Genomic DNA, 19,049 nt, shown 5'->3' with positions numbered 1-19,049 from the left:
AGGTTTTATTATGTGTCATTACCAATTTTACATATACATATATATATATATATATATATATATATATAGTGAGCAGCCCCACCCTTCCTTGCCCTCAGGGGCAGTTTCTGAAGCACCTTTGTCCCTTCTATTCTTAAGTACGGAGCTGAGTGGTTTGATGGCCCAGAGAGGGATCTGCCTTTTCCCAAAGTCACACAGCCAGGGAGAGATTTGGAATAGAGGAAGGGGAACTAGATGGGCAGGCAGCCCTGCACTGTCTCCTTGGAGTCCTGGGGAGCCCGGGCCTCGGCTGCGTGGGAGAACTGAAAGGAAAGGAGAGGGGAGTTGTTGGGCCTGTGTGGAGACGGTTCAGCAAGCAGGGAGGCAGGTCCCCAGCCCCGGCACCCCCAACTGCAGGCAGACTCAAGCAGAGGCGACATGCTTCGCGCAGAGGCGACATGCTTCGCGCGGAGCCAGCCCAGCAGGTGCCCTGTGGCCCCCCAAGTCCTTCTGAGCCATCAGAGGCTGGTGTCTTGCTGGCAGCTGCTGTGTGGGAGCGAGCGCTGGGCAGTTCTGGACAGTGGTGGTGGCTGTGGCGGACCCCAGCATTCAGATGAGCCGCTCCTCGGGCGGCAGCTTGAGGTTGGGGGGTGGTGGCGCACGGGCACCCACCTGCTCCTCACTGCTGGGCCGGTAGGTGCCTTCTGTCTGCCGCTTCTCCCGCAGTTTCCGCACCAGCAGCACAAGCCCCACAGCCAGGAGCAGGGCGGCCAAGAGGGAGAAGACCACAATGATGGCAGTGATGGCCTCCTTAGACTGCGAGAGAAGGGATAGGTGTGACTTCCTTGAATCTGGGAATCCTGGCCACCCCCTATCTATGAAGTATCCAGGGTTCCTAATACCCCAACTCCACACCTGCCACTTTTGGTGATCTGATCCCTCCATCCTGATCCCTATCTAGCACATCTGGAGCTCCCAGTCCACCTGCTACATCTGGGGTCCCCCTCACAAACACCAACCACATCTGGGCTCCTAGCTCCCCCTCCCTCCTCCTGAGAGGCCTGTGGGGCTCCTGCCCCCTAACACTCACCACCATCCATCCCCTTCCTGTGGTTCTGGCTCTCCCTATGTTGGGGCCCTGGGTCTCCCCAATTGCCATGTTGGTATTCTGGTCTCTCCCACTTAGAGTTCTCCAATGCCACCCCCCCACACACCCTGACCTGTCACCTCTGGGGATCTAAGGCCCCTCCACACACTACATGTGGACTCCTGAATAACATCCTGGCTGCCCGCCTCCCACATATAACCCCAACTCACCAGGGCTCCATTGGAGCTGGGGCCAGGGGTAATGGTGCTGTTCTCATATGCAGTGGGTATCAATGCTGTAGGGAGGTGGGCAGAGAGGATAAATGAAGTCCCATCTTGGCACATCTGCACCTTCCTTGGGCAATCTCCCCCTCCCCCAGAACTCCACTCTTCTGCGTCTTCCATTCTCACAGAGATGGTTGCTTTGCACCAAGGGGTTGGCTTAGCTGTATTTGCTCAGCAGTGTGGAGCCCAGCTATGAGTCATCAGCCCACAGTAGTCTGCAGTTTGCACTGAGTTGGGGGCTCTGATAATGGACGGTGTCCTGAAGTCCAACCCTCCCCTCCCCTCCCCCACTTCCCTGGCCCTCCCTCGGCCTTTAAGGATCCGGCCAGATCCTGCCTTTAATCCTTAGAGTATCCGACTCATACCACCCCCCAGGCTCTTGAAACTGGAAGAGGACTGAATGTCTGGGTCCACACCTATGGCCAGCATGGTGGTCAAACTGCGCTCAGAGCCCCACGCAGGCCTTGTCCTCGCTCCCAGCCTGCCTCAACCACGCTGACTGGGACATGCAGGCTTCCTCTCCCCCCAGCTCATAATTCTGCCCCAATGAAGAACTCAGGAATGCTAGACCAACTCCGACTAACCAAGGAAGGACTTAGGAATTCCAAATCCCCAGCCCTGACCTTGCAGACTCCTGCCCCCAAGGCACTCCATGCCTGCTCCCCAGTTCTTGACCTCTCAGTGTCCCAGGTCCCCAGCACCCCCGCCGGTACCTACTTTGCCCCCAGGCCCGGCCCCAGCGGGCCTGCAGCAGCGGCAGGCCGAGCGCTAGGAGCAGCCCCAGGCTGGGGCTCGCCATGGGTCGGGCGACAGGCTGGTGGCACCAAGTACCGGACTTTTCGCGGGCGCCGTTCCTACCGCATCTCGGGCCGGGGGTACCTGCGACCTGGCACCTGAGGGCAGGAGGAGAAAGGCCAGGGGGTGGGGGAGCGAGCTGGACCCGGGCGCAGGCCCAGGGGAGGGGCGACCCGCGCCAGGGCACCCTGGAGTCCCGCCCCGCCCCGGCGCCAGAGGTCAGAGATTAAAAATTAACTCGAGGAGGTACGTTCCTGGGCTCGGGAAACCGAAGGGGAAGGGAAAAGGGGTCAGCAGGCCAACCAGCGCCGACTTGCCTCCCTACCTGGCCCGCGCGTCTTCGATCTCGCTCAGGTTCCCCGTCCGATTCCCTCGTTCGAACCCTCGGTGCGTCCCTCGGTCTCTCGGTCGGAATCCACCAGCTCCTCCCGCTCACGTGACCCGGAAAGTTTAGTCACTCACCTGGGAGAGGAGCGCACTTCCGGCTTATGCACCTGAGCCTAGATGAGAGGGCGGGGCCAGGCAGGAGGCGGGGCCGCCCTGCCCTCCTCCCTCTCTCCCGGCGCACCTGTAACGGGAACCCAATCCTATAATGGGAAGGAGTAAAAAGGGGCGGAAGCGCGCAGGTGTAAAAGGAACTTCCCAACTGTATTGCGGGGACATCTGTAGGATGGCACAGGTGTGGAGACACACGGTTTATAGAGACACCCGGGTATCAGGCACTCCTATCTGGGGCAGACTCAGATAGGGAGTCCCTAATGAAAAAATACCTGTGTGGTACATACCTGCACGGGAGCAAACCTGTAAAGAAGACATCTGCACGGATGTGCAAGAAGCACACATGTGGAAGACATTTACATTGAATCACATATATTTGGAGTATAGCCGAATGGAAGCTTACCTGTGTGGAAAACAGCTGTATAGAACACACTTGCGTTATAACAAACACGTGACTGAGGCACTCTGGTGTAGGGTCTTGAAGACGTATTTGCATCCACCACCTATGAAATGAACAAGTCTTGTATGAGGAATTCCTGTGTGGAAGTGTATTGGCAATACCTGTATGAGACACATCTACATTTAAGTACACCTGTATGAGACCCAGTTATATGGACATAGACCCGTATGGGTGTGTATTTAACTGGGACACGCCTGTGGGGTGAGGGAACGCTATGTAATGCATTCCTGGGTGGATTTCTGTTGAGAAGCATACCTGTGAGGCGAAGGAAATAGTCTTGTATGAGGACCATCTGCATAGAATTGAGCTCAAATGAGAGAAAGACAGAACATCTGTATGAAATACATTTACATTGACATCTGGGGTGGCTGGGCTGCAAAACAGTAGGCTCATGTGTATAGAGGCCCACTCGTCAGGGATGCATCTATGAGAAAACACCTGTTTGGGGAATCTCCATGGGAAAACATCTGTATCCCCCATGCTGGAGGGCACCTGCAAGGACCACCGGCAAATGAAAACATCTGTGAGGGGATCCTCTATAAGAGGCACGTTTGTCTGGGACACATCTGTTTGAGCACATCTGTGTGGGCAGAAGCTGAGTGGGAACCAAGTGTGCCCTCAAGGCTGTCTGTATCTTTGGATAAAGGACGACGATAATAAGATGACCTCCATCCTGGGGACTCTAGGGTGAAAGTGATAGTTAAGGAGAAATTAATCCCTTTTAGGGTATAGAGTACTGGGTAAGAATCCCAGGTCTGGTTAAATTCCTGCTTTGCCCCTTACTGAGCACGTGGACTGGGGAGAGCGCCTTAAAATCCTGTTTCTTCATCCGTGAAGTGGGAAAGCCAGTCCCACCTACCTTATAGGGTTTTGGTGAGAATGATGGGAGAGGCCAGTAAAAGGCCTGGCTTGTTCAACAACTGAATCCTTAATAGCTATTGTTATCATTTGCCGTCTAGTGGTCTGGGCGTTCCTCCCCCTAATGGTGAATCAAGAAACTGCGCCCGAAACTAGTGGGAGGGGCATTCAGCAGGTGCAACGAGCGCGACAAGCTGGGGCCCCGCCTCCTGCACTTGATTACCCGGTCCTTGTCTCCAGCCGCGCCTGTGACACTTTGACACGCCCCCCCCCCCCCCCCCCCCGCAAAGGCCGATCTGGAAAGAGCAGTCAGCCCAGAGTCTGGATGCGGCCGCAGCCCCTTTAAGACTGCCAGGCAAGCCCAGGGCTGCGGGGCCCGAGGCTGCACAGGGCCAGCGAGAGGCCCCACCCAGGTGAATGGGCGAGGCGGGAGGGGCGGGCGCCTCTCAGGCGGTTCTGGCCAATAGGAAACCGACTTTGCAACCGTGCCGCGCGTTGATCTTCCGTTTCCCAGTCTGGGTGGGGCCGAGAAAAGAGACGCGCGGGCGGGACGTAGGGACTGAGGGAGAACTGCGTCGTGCTCTTCTGTTTCTGTGGCGGAGGGGAAAATGTGAAATGAGCTGGCGGACAGATGGAGGGCTAGATGGCGTTAGGTTGGTTCTTGAATATCTCCGGGAAAAACGAGAACTTTAGTTGCTGAAGATTAGTAGGGGAGGGAGTGGTCAAGTGGAAAGGGATTACGAAACCCAATCCCTGACATATCCCTATTCGCCCCCTTGGGCAGAGGGTAAACTGAGGCACGCAGAGGCGGAACACTGAAACCAGAACTGAGACCATTAATCTCTCTGGACTCTCTTCCCAGAATGAACCTTGGTGCACCCTAGGCTGTGCCATACCCGAGCATCCCTGACACCCCTCCCCACACCCCAGCTCCGCCCCCAGCGCCCTCCCTTCAGAGGGCCGGGGGAGGAGACGCAAGTTCTGGCGCGGGCGGCAACGGCTAGCAGTCACCGCCTCCTGCAAGTGCCAGAGCTTGTCCCGCAGCGCGGAGGCTGCAGTGGCATTAGCCGCGGAGCTGGCCCTGCGGGACCCCGGGGGGGAGGGGGAGACGCAAAGCCCCCGCTGAGGCCGCTGCTGCCTCCCCTCCCCCCTGGGCGGGCGCCATGCGGGGGGGTCCGGGCGAAGCGGAGCGGCGGCAGCGATGGGGTCGCCTCTTCGAGGAGCTGGACAGTAACAAGGATGGCCGCGTGGACGTGCACGAGTTGCGCCAGGGACTGGCCCGGCTGGGAGGGGGCGACCTGGACCGCGGCGCCCAACAGGTACCCCCGCCAGGACTCCAGCCTGGCGAGCCGCGCTCGGGCCCTGCCCGCGCCCGGTAACCCGAGTCCCTGAATGGAAGGCCGGGAGCCGCCAGAAACTGCCTGTGGCTGGACTCCAGCACCTGTGCCCAGCCTGGGCGGCTCTGTCCCCTTGCTTCTGCCCACCCAACAGGTTCTCTCAAGACAGGGCCACGGCGGCCCCGGGCCTGCAGTTCGACTGCAGTCCCCACCCTCCTCATACCCCGGGCTTAAGGGATGTCTGCCTGAGAACGGAGTCTGGTCCTATCCTGCCCACTGCCCTGGATACACCCTCCTGGGAACTCTCTGTACAGCCCAAGACATACCCTGCTTTCACCTCCAGAAGACACACCCTTCCCCCATTCTCTGGGCACCCCACTGCCCTTCCAGCCAGCTGCCCCAACCTCTGTGTTTACATTCCTGCCCTTTCCTGGGCTTGGCTCAATGCCCCAGGCTGTCTCAGCCAGGGACCTAATCCTGTCTGAGGCCATCCTCAGCTGGGGATGAACCTATCAAAGCAGGAAATCGCACGCGTGCGCGCGCGCGCGCGCGCGCACACACACACACACACACACACACACACACACACAGATATCCCCCACACCTGTAGCCCCAGAGGCCACTGGAGTGCCTCCACAGCATCCTGACATCTCCAGTCCAATGTCCCACTTTCCAGGTGACAAAATGGAGGCCCCATGGCTGCTCAGCTTGGATCTGTCATTGCCTCCGGTTGCCCAGACGTGTCTCTAAGGCAGCAATTCTCAACCTTCCTAATGCCGCGACCCCTTAATACAGTTCCTCATGTTGTGGTGACCCCCAACCATAAAATTATTTTCGTTGCTACTCTATAACTGTAACTTTGCTACTGTTATGAATCATAATGTAAATATCTTTTTGTTTTCCGATGGTCTTAGGCGACCCCTGTGAAAGGGTCGTTCGACCCCCAAAGGGGTCGCGATCCACAGGTTGAGAACTGCTGCAAGAGTCTAAGGGGAGCTACTGAAACTGCCATGAAGCAGGTTTTTATAAGAGACAGCTGGGAGGACAGGCTTTCAGAGACAAGAAAGGCTACCTCCCACTTCCCAGCTCTGTAACCTTGAACGGGTTACTTGACCTTGAAGAGCCTCAGTTTGCTCTCCAGGAAAATTGGACTATCGCTATCCACCTCACAGCCCTACTGTGGCCTTGGACATCTTTCTGAGAAGCGAGCTGATGCAGGGAGGGGGTGACTTCCCCTGTCTCTGTCCTCTATGCTCTGGGGCCCTGGGTTCCTGGGGCATAAGCTTGTTGTGCCCCCTCCAGATGGGGAGCAGCCCCCTGGAGCTCCCTCTGTCCCTTTCCCCTTGACAGGGCCTCTCCCCAGAGGGTGGTGCTGACCTAGATGGTGGGCTGGACCTGGAAGAGTTTACCCAGTACTTGCAGGAGCGGGAACAGCGCCTGCTCCTTCTATTCCACAGTCTGGACAGGAATCAGGATGGTAAGGCCCCAGGAGGGAGCTGTGGGGGCCCTAGAGACGCCAATGGGGTTAAAACTGATGATGCCAGGAGGGGTGAGGCCGCTTCTCCCTGATGACTCACAGGCTATTTTTGGGAACTCTCATCACCCCCAGCTAGGTGGTTCAGGGCCCAGCCAGCCCATCCTACCTCCTTTCCCTTTTGGGGTGGGACCCTTGTTATTACCCTTAGATTTTTTTAAAGGATAAAGATTCCTCCCTATTGCTCCTGGATTCCCTATGGGACAGAGACCCCTCCTCCCCCCAGCATCTTCTAGGTCTCCAATATCACCTCTTGATCCCCTATGACATAGGGAGCCCCATGATTACCCCTGCATTCACACTTTCATTCATGAAACAGAGGACCCCCAACATTGCCCAGTCCCGCTTCTCTGATTATAGTTGGTCGGGAACTACCCCCAATACTGCTGCAAACCTCATCCTGGGTTTCTGGACCCCCTGGTCTTGCTAGACCACTCCCATTCCAAGCTGTCCTGCTCCTCGGTCTCAGGGTTCCCACACCATTCCCACACACACCATTCCCTATCTTGGGTCCCCTTCCAGGTCATATCGATGCCTCTGAGATCCAGCAGAGTTTCCGAGCTCTGGGCATTTCCATCTCCCTGGAGCAGGCAGAGAAAATTCTACACAGGTGAGAAGTTGGGTCCCAGAATCTCAAGTAACTCTGGTCCTTGGGACCCTTCAGCCACCTCAAGTCTCTGAGTCCCAGACCGCCTCATGGTGGGTGAAGCTGAGAAGCTGAGCTTTGGAGTCAGGTTTATCTTGGGTCAGTCATTTCAGCTCTCTGAGCCTCAATTTAAATGGTGAGCTCACTATAAAATGGTGAGCTCTCAGTGCAGAGGAGGTTGGTCTACCCCGAGATCCGACCAGAACCGCACTCTAACCCACCCTCAGCCTGAGGCACTGATTCTGTCCCACCCTCCAGCATGGACCGTGATGGCACCATGACCATTGACTGGCAGGAATGGCGTGACCACTTCCTGTTGCATTCTCTGGAGAACGTGGAAGACGTACTCTATTTCTGGAAGCATTCCACGGTGAGGTGGGGGTAGCTTTCCCAGCCTGGTAGCGAGTCCCTCTTCCCCCTGCCGTGGGGACCTAGTTCTGTTCTCTCCAGGGCATGAAGGGGCTGGGTCAGGATGCTGTAGAAGGAGGAGCCACTGGGAGCACCCAAGGAATGAGACTCTGCTCCTTTTTTCCTCCATTTGAGGCCCCGGGAGGGATCTGCTGGGCTTCTTATATGGGAGGTCCCTGGTAGGATCTTGTGTGGCCCTGGAAGGATCTTTTGGGATCCTTATGTAGGAGACTCTTGAGTGGGATCCTTCATAGGGATCTGATTGGCTCTGGAGGGGTCTTTATGTGGCAAATCCTTCAACAGGATTTGATACAGGTCCCCAAGGAGGGATGTTAGGATCTTATGTGGGAGACCAATGGCTTGGATGTTTTGGTGGGATCGGTAGGGATCCAAGAGGGATCTCCTGGGCTCTCCAAGCAAGATTCACTGGTGGACTATCTGGGTGTCCTGGGAGACACCCCCATTTAGAGCTGAGTTACATCTCTCTACCCCCACCGTGGCATGACACTCCAGCCCCTGCATCCTCAGGTCCTAGACATTGGCGAGTGCCTGACTGTCCCTGATGAGTTCTCGGAGCAGGAGAAGCTGACCGGCATGTGGTGGAAGCAGCTGGTGGCTGGTGCAGTGGCGGGTGCATTGTCGAGGACAGGCACAGCTCCTCTGGACCGCCTCAAGGTCTTCATGCAGGTGAGGGGCCCTGGAGAGACCCACCCCCTCCCCCAGACCTAGGCCCCTGGAGGGCACCCCAAAGTCACCTTGTCTCCCCGCTCAGGTCCACGCCTCCAAGACCAACAGGCTGAACATCCTGGGAGGCCTATGGAGCATGATCCAAGAGGGGGGTGTGCGCTCCCTGTGGCGTGGCAACGGGATCAATGTGCTCAAGATTGCACCTGAGTCGGCTATCAAATTCATGGCTTATGAGCAGGTGGGGGCAGGCGTGGGGAGGTGTGGCCTAGGATTTGCAGGATTGGCTTGCGGGTGAGGAATGTCTACAGGTCCCCAGAAGTGTGCATCTGCTATCCTGCATGATGCCCACAGCAGGAGGACAGTAGAGGGGAGGTCCAAGTGCATGGAAGGCTCAAAACCTGAGGTCCTGCCCACCACTGTATGTCCCATCCTCAGATCAAGCGGGCCATCCGGGGGCAGCAGGAGACATTGCACGTGCAGGAGCGATTTGTGGCTGGATCCTTGGCTGGTGCCACAGCCCAGACTATCATTTACCCCATGGAGGTGAGGAGGGACCCCAGCAGAGGCTCCGTTGCAGGATGGGAAGCCTGCAATAACCATTTCAGTCCATGGTATGATAAGCATTGAGATTATAACTTTGCCTCTCCCTGATTCAGACTGTAGTTCATTACAGCAATACTGTTCCATGCGTAGTCTGATTGTGGATATCACGATTTGAGATGTGACTTCTGGGGACAGTGGTATTGGTTATAACTGTTTAGACAGCCATTTGGGGGCCAGCTGTTTGTGGATATTGCCTCTTCTAAGGATGCTGATTTCCAGGATGCTTGTTCCTAGGGGAATCATTTCTAGGTTAAACTGTTTTCAGAGAAATCATTTCAGGTTGTATAGTGCATTAGGATTCTGAGTGATGGAAAACTCAAATCACATAAGTATAGTCTGGAGGTGAGCAGTTCAGGGCTGGTATATGCCTTCAAAGTGATAGAGACCAAGGTCCCTTCCTACTGTCTTGTTCTACCACCTCAGCATATAGCAGCCACCTCGTGGACCAAAATGGCTTGTAGTCTGGTTATCATATCTACATTCCAGCCAAGAAGAAAGAAGAGACTAAGGAAATAACACCTCCTTGCCTTTAAGGACGCTTTTTGAAAGTCACACATACCTCTTCTTCTGTTTCATTGGCTAGGACTTAATCACATGGCCTCACACCTAGGGAAGCTGAGAAATGTACTCTTTATTTCTAGATGCTGCATAATTGCCAAAAATTACAGTTTCTATTATTAAGGGAGAAGGTACCAAGATATTGGGAGGCAGCAGTGGCTGCCACATGCAACTCTGAGGGGCGTAACCATTTCTAAGCATAGAGATTAAGGATAGCAGAAGATTCTAGGTACAGGAAGTATTTATATTTTGGGTTTTTTTTTTAATTCAATTATTCTCAGGGTATCGCCTTCCAGGAGTAGCTATTTGTAGGTGTCTTCCTTCCTGGATGTAGTGATTCTGGAGTCAGCTTTCGAGGGATAACCGGCTTCTCCCCAGGTACTGAAGACGCGATTGACCCTTCGCCGGACGGGCCAGTACAAAGGGCTGTTGGACTGCGCATGGCAGATCCTGGAGCGAGAAGGGCCCCGCGCCTTCTACCGTGGATACCTGCCCAACGTGTTGGGCATCATCCCCTACGCGGGCATCGACCTGGCCGTGTATGAGGTCTGTGGGCAGCCTGTCCCTCTCTCCTTTCTTCTTCTCTCTGGGATCTACTGACGGGCCACCCCCTCCCTGTGGGGCTGACTCAGTTGACCTCCATGGCTAAGGCAGAAAATCCTGGGCTGGAGAAGCACCATGGGCCTAGGGACCCTGGGGAACCCTTCAGGTGTTAGACATCTCCACTCTTCCACTTACCACTGCAGTTTGGCCTTCTTGGGTCTCAGGATACATGGAAGTCAGGGCCCGTTCTGGCTCACAGAATCTGAGAGCAGGTGAAGATGAGCTTCAAAGATGCCCATTTTGTCCAAAGCATGTATCATGCCTGGCCTGTATCTCCAAGCCAATGTCTTCTTCAGGGCCTGTCCATTTCAGCATCTGTGTCACCCTGTGACCAGCATCTTGGGGCCTTTATCAGAAAAGGGAAGAACAGGGAATTATTGGTGTTTCTCTTCTAGGAGCTTCGTCCATTGCTTTTACCAACTCCTGCTGAGATTACCAGGTTGTCCCAGTTGCACAGCCCCACATGTCCCCAGGCATCCCCTAAAATCTTTGTATCTAGGACAGGGCCAGCTTTATGGACGGACGATCTGTGTACTTGCCAAGGGCTCTGCACTCAGAAGGGCCCCTCACTTGGCTTAAAGCCCTGCTGTTGCCATCCTGAAATTCCTAATAATCATTGAATGAGGGACCGCACACATTTTTATTTTGCACTGGGCCCTGCAAATTACGTAGCTGGTCCTGATCTAAGATCCTCAGTACCTGCATCCATACCAGCCCTCCCAGCATCTCACATCTATGCAGCCAAATAAGACATGAGAGCAGGCCATCAATTCATTCATTCGTTTGTTGATTAATTCATTCACTTGTTCATTCATTCATTCATTTATTCACTCGGTTGCTTAAGCATTCATATATGAATATGCTGGGCACTGGGCTAACTGCTGTCGATGTAACATTAAATGAGAGCAACACAGTCCTTGCCCTCCTGGGCATCACATCAATGAACAAGGAAGTCAGTCAACCAACAAACAAGTACTTTCAGATCCTGATATGTTCTCAGAAGGTAATAAAACTGGATATGTAATCAAAAGTAATAGTGGAGGGCCGGCCGAGTGGCTCAGTTGGTTAAGAGCTCGCTCAAGAGTGTGAGCTCTGAGCAACAGCAGTTCGATGCCCGGCCTGAGCTGAGCTGCCGCTGAGCTGCCAACAGGTGGTAGGATGGCTCAGCTAAAAAAAAAAACTAAAAAAAAAAAGTAATAGTGGACAGGAAAGTGGGTCTAGGAATGACTCTGAGATGTGACCTTGGTGCAGTGATGAGTTAAACATGTTTCGGGAAGGAGTGTGAACAAGGCAGATGGTACAGTGAATGCCAAGGTCCGAAAGCAGGAAAGAGTTTGGCCTGTTGATGGAGGGAAGTCTTGAGTAGCTGGAGGGAACTGAAGAGACAGCAAGGACTCAATGAGGAAGAGTTTGGGTTTATTCCTAGTGTAACAGGAAGCCACTGAGGATTATGAGTAGAAGTAAGACACAAACTTATTTCATCCATTCTTTACCAAAAAAGAGAGTTTGGAGGTCAAAGTAGTTTGAGAAACCTTTTGCCCTTTTATATGAGGTGTGATCAAACAATATGGTGAATGTTTAAGTTAAAAAAAAAATGATTACAGTAAAAGACACATTGCCATTAATCCCCTCAAAATACTCCCCTTTTCCTCGAACACACTTTTCCCATCATTCTTGCTACTTTCTGAAGCAGTTCTGGAAGTCCTCTTTTGTGAGTTTCTTTAGTTGTGCTGTCATGGCTGCCTCAATGTCCTGAATCATTTTGACTTTGGGGAAGAGCCAGAAGTTGCACGGTGCCAGATCTGGTGAATAAGGTGGATGAGGACACACTGTGATGTTTTTACTTGACAGAAATTGTTGCATACCAGAAGCGATGTGTGACGCAGAGCATTGTCATAATGGAGGATGATTTATGGCACAGTTTAAAACACACCTTCTCTCAACTGTAGCTCACACCTGACTGACTGCACCTAACAAGTTGAAACTTGTCACACACTGCTACTAAGGTTCAGCGTGCTGCTTCCCATATTGAAGATCCCTGCCTTTCCATTGGATGGCACTTGGCAGCAGCATTTACTGTATTTTTTTTATCACAATGGAAAGACTCCATGTCACACATCTCTTCTGGTACGACAATTTCTGTCAAATAAAAACATTACAGGGCCGGCCGAGTGATGCAAGGATTAAGAGCTGGCTTGGGACACCAGAGGACCCCAGTTCGGATCCCACATATGAGGGCCTGTGACACTGCCCTCTACAGCTAAGATGCTGAACAACAGCTCAACCTGGAGCTGGGCTGCCGTGAGTCGCCACTGACCCTGCTGCAGTGGGTTGACATGGGCTACTGTGTGTAGCCAGCAGCCAGCATGAGCAGCCAACAGACGCCATGAGCTGCCATCCAGAAGCCGGCGACTGATCTGCCTCGCCCGGGAAGAGCGCAATGATGGTGCCAACTTGGGCCTGTGAAGCAACGCCCTCCACAACTAGACAGAAGAACAAAAGGACAGCAATTTGTCTGTTCCCCTTTCCCCAATTCCCCAGCGCTGTTCCCATCCCCCCAATTCCCCAATAAAAAATCTTTAAAAAAACACACAAAACATTACAGTGTGTCCTTATCCACCTTATTCATCAGATCTGGCACCGTGCAACTTCTGGCTCTTCCCCAAAGTCAAAATGATTCAGGACATGGAGGCAGCCATGACAGCACAACTAAAGACACTCATGAAAGATGACTTCCAGAACTGCCTCCGAAAGTGGCAAGAATAATGTCATAAGTTTGTTCCAATCGAGGGGGGAGTATTTTGAGGGGATTAATGGCAATGTGTCTTTTACTGTAATAATTTTTTTTTAAAGATTTTATTGGGGAATTGGGGAAGGGGAACAGTGCTGGGGAAGTGGGGGAAGGGGAACAGACAAGTTGCTGTTGGTTTGTTCTTCAGTCTAGTTGTGGAGGACGTTGCTGGCCCAAGCTGGCACCATCATTGCGCTCTTCCCGGGCGAAGCAGATCAGTCACCGGCCTCTGGACGGCCGCTCACGGCGGCTGCTGGCCGCTCACGCTGGCTGCCGGCTACACATGGTAGCCCATGGCAGCCCACTGCAGCAGGGGACTGCAGCCTACGCCGTCGCCGGCAACCCACGGCAGCCCAGCTCCAGGTTGAGCTGTTGTTCAGCATCTTAGCTGTAGAGGGCAGCGTCACTGGCCCTCATATGTGGGATCCGAACTGGGACCCTCTGGCATCCCAAGCCAGTTCTTAACCAACGCGCCACTCGGCCGGCCCAATAATTTTTTTTTTCAAGTTAAGCATTCACTCTATTGTTTGATCACACCCCATAGTTTCAAAATCTATGGTAGTCCATTAAAGACTCTGAGAAGTCCTGCAGAAAAGGAACAATTTTTTTTTAGCTCAGTGTTGGCTGCTCTTATCCAGTCATCAGAACCTGTTTTTCAACAGAACAGTTTTTAAAAACTCATTAAATACTTATTTGTCAAATACTGCCTCTCCCTCTCCCTCTCCCTCTCTCTCTCATCTCTCCCATTATCACATCTTCTTTAACTCTTATAAGTAGCCTTGTGATGACATTGAACTAACCTGGATATTCTAGGATCATCTCTCCTCTCAAGGTCCTTAATTTAATCCCATCTGCAAAGTCCCTTTTGCCACATAATGTTCCCTATTCACAGGTTCCAGGGATTAGGGCATGGACAGTTGTGGGGAGAGGGGGCAGGGGGGTGTCATTCCATGTATCATAGAAAGTTGAGGTAGGGACTCAGTGAGAAGGTGCAGGTAAAATGCTTGTGTGGCACCTAGGGGTACAAAGTACTCAGCTAATGTCAGCCATCATGGGATACAGAAACCAGCCAGCAAGGTCTCTGAAGCCAGGGTCCTGGTGTCACTCACCTCCAACCCACCCCATTCCCCTCTTTACCCCTGCCAGACCCTGAAGAACCGATGGCTCCAGCAGTATAGCCATGACTCAGCAGACCCAGGCATCCTCGTGCTCCTGGCCTGCGGCACCATCTCCAGCACCTGTGGCCAGATAGCCAGTTACCCCCTGGCCCTGGTTCGGACCCGTATGCAGGCCCAAGGTGAGGCCTGGGCGGGAGGATGGGGCAGGGAAGGTCTCACAACTTGGGTCCCACCTCCTCTCCCCCAGCTCCTCCTCCTGGGTAGGTAGAAACCCAGCTGGAATCCTCCTGGATTTGGATGGCGTTGACTTATCCCAACCTTTCTCTGGGACTCGGTGTACCCATTTGTGACATTGGAATGGGAGCCCTTAATCCTGACTGGGATAACAGATGCAGAGAGTGGTGGAAGAGTGCCCTAGCCTGGAGGCCGCTTGGTAGACTTCAGCATTTCCGGGCTGGTAACTTGATATCTAATTTGCAAGAATGGGTTATAGTGAGAGGAAGGCAAGGAACCAAGTTAAGGAGGGACGGGCCAGGCTGGTTATTGTTTTATTGTGTATATCTGTATCTTTCTTTTATGGGTTCTTTCCCAGCCTCCCCTCTACTATCCCTGAATCTATTTCGGGAATTTCCTCTGAAATTTAGCGTTTGTGTTCTGTGAATTTCTCTGGAGGGTTATCAGTACATAAGACAGATATGGTCCCTCATCCTCAAAGACCTCACAGACTGGTCAGGAAGAAAGATGCTGAATAAATCTTTCCACAATTGAACATGGATTTAGGGCTGAATAAAGGGGAGAAGGAGCCTGACTTAGACTGGGGTGCCCAGGAGGGCTTCCCTGATGATCTGGCTTTGGAATGGAGGTTGCAAGGATGACAAGGATGAGTAAAAGCTAGCTGGGAGAAGAGAGTGGGAGACCAGTTTCAGGAAGAGGACACTTCTGTGCCCTATCCAACCACACACACGCGTACCTGCTCTGGTTTGAATCGTCCCCAAACTTGGGTTGTCCAGATTGAAGTGAAAAGGTGGACAGCCCGTTCCAAGGCCAGTAGAAGTCCTGACTCTGAGCGGTATGTCCCACTGTTAGTCTGACCCTCCTCCTTCCTGCTGCAATGGCCACCTGGTCCAACCCTGGGGAGTAGGAGGGGGAAGGGAGAGGGGGACCTTTGGCCTGACCTGGCCCCCCACCCCCTCCAGCTTCCATCGAGGGTGCCCCTCAGCTCTCCATGCTGGGTCTGCTCCGTCACATCCTGTCCCAGGAGGGCGTGCTGGGCCTCTACCGGGGCATCGCCCCCAACTTCATGAAGGTTATCCCGGCTGTGAGCATCTCCTATGTGGTCTACGAGAACATGAAGCAGGCCCTGGGGGTAACATCCAGGTGAGGGACCCAGAGCCACCCCCACGAAGATCCCTCACCTCAGTCATGACGTCCCGCGTACCTCAGCCACTGGAGACTGATGGCCCAGCCAACGGATCCCAGGGACACCCCCACACACACACTCAAACCGCAGGGTCCCCACGCTTCATCTACTGGGTCCTGCATCCCACGTCAAGCTGTTGGCTCCCGTGTTTCCCTGTCCCACGCACACACTGGGACCTGGACCTCAGTGTCTTAACCACTGGACCCCCCACAACCCAGCTAACCGATCCTGAAACCCCAACCACAGGAGCACATATCCCCGTATCTAAGCACTCAGACTCCAGCTCCCTCAGGCACCAGGTCCAGGGTGCTCATACCACACTGGGTCCCAGATCCCCAATTCCACCGGCGGATCCCAGATCCCCATGCTTTAAGCCTTGGATATCCAATTTTGGCCACTGGATTCTGGATATCAAGAAGCCTCAGCCACCACATCCTGACAGTGAAATGCCCCGATCCTGGGGTCCCCACACTGGATCCCAGATCCCCTCACCCCAGCCACTGTATTCCTGAATTACGTGACCTCCACCCTGGATCCCAAATCTTTCTGCTTCAACTACTGGATCCCTACATTTCAACTACTACACCCTCAAACCTCGACCTGCCGGTCTCAGATCCCCAAGCCCTGACCTGCCAGATCCTGGCTCCTCAAACCGCAAGAGCCCAGAGGCAGAACGAGTGGGCCCCGGATACTGGAACCTCACTCAGGAAATGGATCCTGACACTTCTAGGCACTAGGTCCCAACCCCTTAGTCCCTGGTTTCTGACTCCAGTCCTCCCAGGCACTGGCTCCTGAACACTCAGACCCTATGTCTAGATCCCAATAGGCTGATCACAGCATCCTGGGTCCCACGTGTCCCCCATCCCAAACACACACCAGAGCCCAGAGACCTCCCCCGCCATAACACGAGTAGTATAGGGAGCCTGCGGGAACCCCAGGTCCTGGCCTCCTGGCTCCAGAAAATGCATGGGACTTGTCCAGTGTCCTGCCATGGCTAGATGCCCCTCGCACACCTCACACTGCCACTGGGTCCACCCCCACCTCCCTCACATGGCCACACCTCTGGGCCCTGTGGGCACACTGCTCCCTTCAGTGGTTCCCTCCAGCCCTCAGCAGCACCTTCCACTCGCTTCCCACCTTACAGGCTGATAACCCCCAGAGCCTGGGTCCCTCTGGAGGAGCCAGCTGCTCCTTCTTGGGGGCTGGCAAGGAGGCAATCTGAGGTGAGGGACACATTAAAGGACCTCCCCTCAACCCCAGTACTTCCAGCCTCTTCCCAGGCTTCAAAGGTGGAAGTCAGGAGCAAATCTACATAGACCACCTTTCCCTAAACCCAAGCATCCAATTATGCAAAATGGACCAAATCCCCAGAACTCACTTCTGGTCTATTTTTCTATGGAGAGAAGCAGACATCTCCCATACCCCCACTGTCACAACTAACCCAAGCCCCCAACATCCCCTCATACATTCTGTACTTTATAGTTGGATTCTGAGCTTAGGATAACTGGGGGACCCCTCCCTCCACTCCTCGCAAGTCCTTGGGGAACCCATTAAAAGACTGTGGAAGAGGAACTGGGATGTTTGTAGTGGGTGGAGGACCCCCAAGGCTTCCACCTCCCTCCACCTACACCATACCCCACCTCCCTGCCTGTGTGTGTTATTTCAAAGGAAAAGAACAAAAGGAATACATTTTCTAAGCTCTTTTCATTGTGGTTTTTACTGAAAAAGGATGGGTAGCTGCGGGACCCCTTCAAACTACCCACGGGGAAGGGACATGGACCATCTTCCATCACTCACAGTTGGAGGAGACCAACTCCCTCTTTGAGCCTCAGTTTCCACATCTATAAAGTGGGGGCAGGGAGAAGTCCATATCAGGAGCCCTTCTAATTTTTCCCATATTGTTTCTGATTACACACGTGTATACATTTCCTGGCGCCTGTGGTAACAAGTTACCACAAATGGGGCTTAAAACAACAAACGTTAGATATATTTTTTAATTGTGGTAAAATACACATGACATAAAATGTACCATCTTAACCATTTTAAGTGCACAGCTTAGTGGCATTAAATACACTCATGTTGTTGTGCAACATTCCCCACCATCTATCTCCAGAACTTTCTCATCTTCCCAAACACTCACTCCCCTCCGCTCCCCCAGCCCCTGCCCCCCACCATCTACTCTCTGTCTCTATGAATCTGACTCCTCTGGGGACCTCCTGTGAGTGAAACCACACAGTATTTGTCCTCTGTCTGACTTATCTCCTTGAGCATCATCACGTCCTCAAGGTCCATCCATATTGTAGGTGCCAGAATGTCCTTCCTCTTTAAGGCTGAATAACATTTCATTGCCTGGATGGACCACACTGTTTATCCATTTGTCCATCAGTGGATACTTGGGTTGTTCTCACCTTTTGGCTATCACGAATAAAAACAACAGAAATGTATTTTCTCACAGTTTTGGAGGGCAGAAGTCTGAAATCAAACTGTCAGCACAATCGTGCTCCCTCTGAAGGCTCCCGGAGAGAGTCCTTTCTGCCTCTTCCAGCTTCTGGTGGCTGCCAGCAATCCTTGGTACTCTTTGGCTTGCAGATACATCACTCTAATTTCTGCCTGTCTTCATATGAGTATGTCCAAACTTTTTCTGGTGTGGACTGTGGTGATCACTCTTCAAGATGTTCCCTAGTGACTTCTGACTCCTAGTATTTACATTCTTATGTAATCCTCTCTCTCAAGGGGATTACAAGGTGGGTCTGTATGACCAAGAAAATACAGCAGAAGCAATGATACTCACTGCCAAGATTAGGTTATAAGAGACACTGCAGCTACCATCGTTGTGTTTTAAGCTGCTGTAATGTGTGTGTTTGGGGGGGGGATAATTTGTTATGCAGCGATAACTAACTGATACATATACATATCCATAGATATGATTTTTCATACAAATAAGGGATCAAGCCTTGTTAACTATTTTGTATTTTTACTTCATTTGAATTCTGTCCTTAGCATTGATTCCCAGGAGGGGTTTGCTGGGTCAAAAGATATGGCTATCTCGGAGTCGTGCCACGAGGAAAATTGTAATATACACAACTACCAACAAGAAATTAGCATTACCAATTTCACTGCCGTCACACTGGAATCAACTGTTAGCATTTTAATTTTATTTAATTGGACCAGCTAACATCCATTTTTTTTGTCTGCATTCTTATATCCCATGAGATTATGGCTGGGATTTAGGAGGCTCTGCTAACTGGCATGTGGTGTCACACCATACAGGCTGCTTTTCTCTCTCTAAGCCTCAGTTTCCCCACCTACAAAATAAAGGGTGTTTCCACTGACATCTTGCAAAGGAGAACAACTTACATTTGTTGAGCAAGTACTATGTACCC

At 52.9% G+C, this 19,049-nt stretch overlaps 2 protein-coding genes across 3 annotated transcripts; one reads left to right on the top strand and one right to left on the bottom strand.

The window, feature by feature from the left end:
- Nucleotides 1-90: 90 nt before the first annotated feature.
- CRB3 (crumbs cell polarity complex component 3) lies at nucleotides 91-2,644 on the bottom strand. The gene is made up of 5 exons (XM_019653527.1): nucleotides 2,471-2,644; nucleotides 2,068-2,243; nucleotides 1,297-1,361; nucleotides 652-795; nucleotides 91-302 (listed from the first exon to the last, which is right to left on the bottom strand). Exons 2-5 carry the CDS (start codon nucleotides 2,147-2,149, stop codon nucleotides 231-233), a joined length of 363 nt encoding a protein of 120 aa, XP_019509072.1. The 5' UTR covers nucleotides 2,150-2,243; nucleotides 2,471-2,644; the 3' UTR covers nucleotides 91-230.
- A 2,308-nt stretch (nucleotides 2,645-4,952) lies between these two features.
- Nucleotides 4,953-17,370, top strand: SLC25A23 (solute carrier family 25 member 23). Of its 2 annotated transcripts, XM_019653517.1 has the most exons (10): nucleotides 4,955-5,280; nucleotides 6,649-6,775; nucleotides 7,355-7,442; nucleotides 7,737-7,848; nucleotides 8,415-8,573; nucleotides 8,659-8,811; nucleotides 9,009-9,116; nucleotides 10,113-10,280; nucleotides 14,275-14,425; nucleotides 15,443-17,370. In XM_019653517.1, the coding sequence occupies exons 1-10, from the start codon at nucleotides 5,125-5,127 to the stop codon at nucleotides 15,625-15,627; spliced, it is 1,407 nt and encodes a 468-aa protein (XP_019509062.1). In that variant the 5' UTR covers nucleotides 4,955-5,124; the 3' UTR covers nucleotides 15,628-17,370. The 2 variants fall into 2 exon arrangements, with proteins under 2 accessions (XP_019509063.1, XP_019509062.1); XM_019653518.1 differs by lacking the exon at nucleotides 9,009-9,116 and having other exon boundaries at nucleotides 4,953-5,280.
- The last annotated feature ends 1,679 nt before the right edge of the window (nucleotides 17,371-19,049 follow it).

Source organism: Hipposideros armiger, unplaced genomic scaffold (genome assembly GCF_001890085.2).
Source record: "Hipposideros armiger isolate ML-2016 unplaced genomic scaffold, ASM189008v1 scaffold_202, whole genome shotgun sequence".
NCBI lineage: Eukaryota > Metazoa > Chordata > Mammalia > Chiroptera > Hipposideridae > Hipposideros > Hipposideros armiger.
The sequence above is the reverse complement of the archived record's forward strand: the minus strand, read 5'-3'. Positions and strand labels throughout refer to the sequence as shown.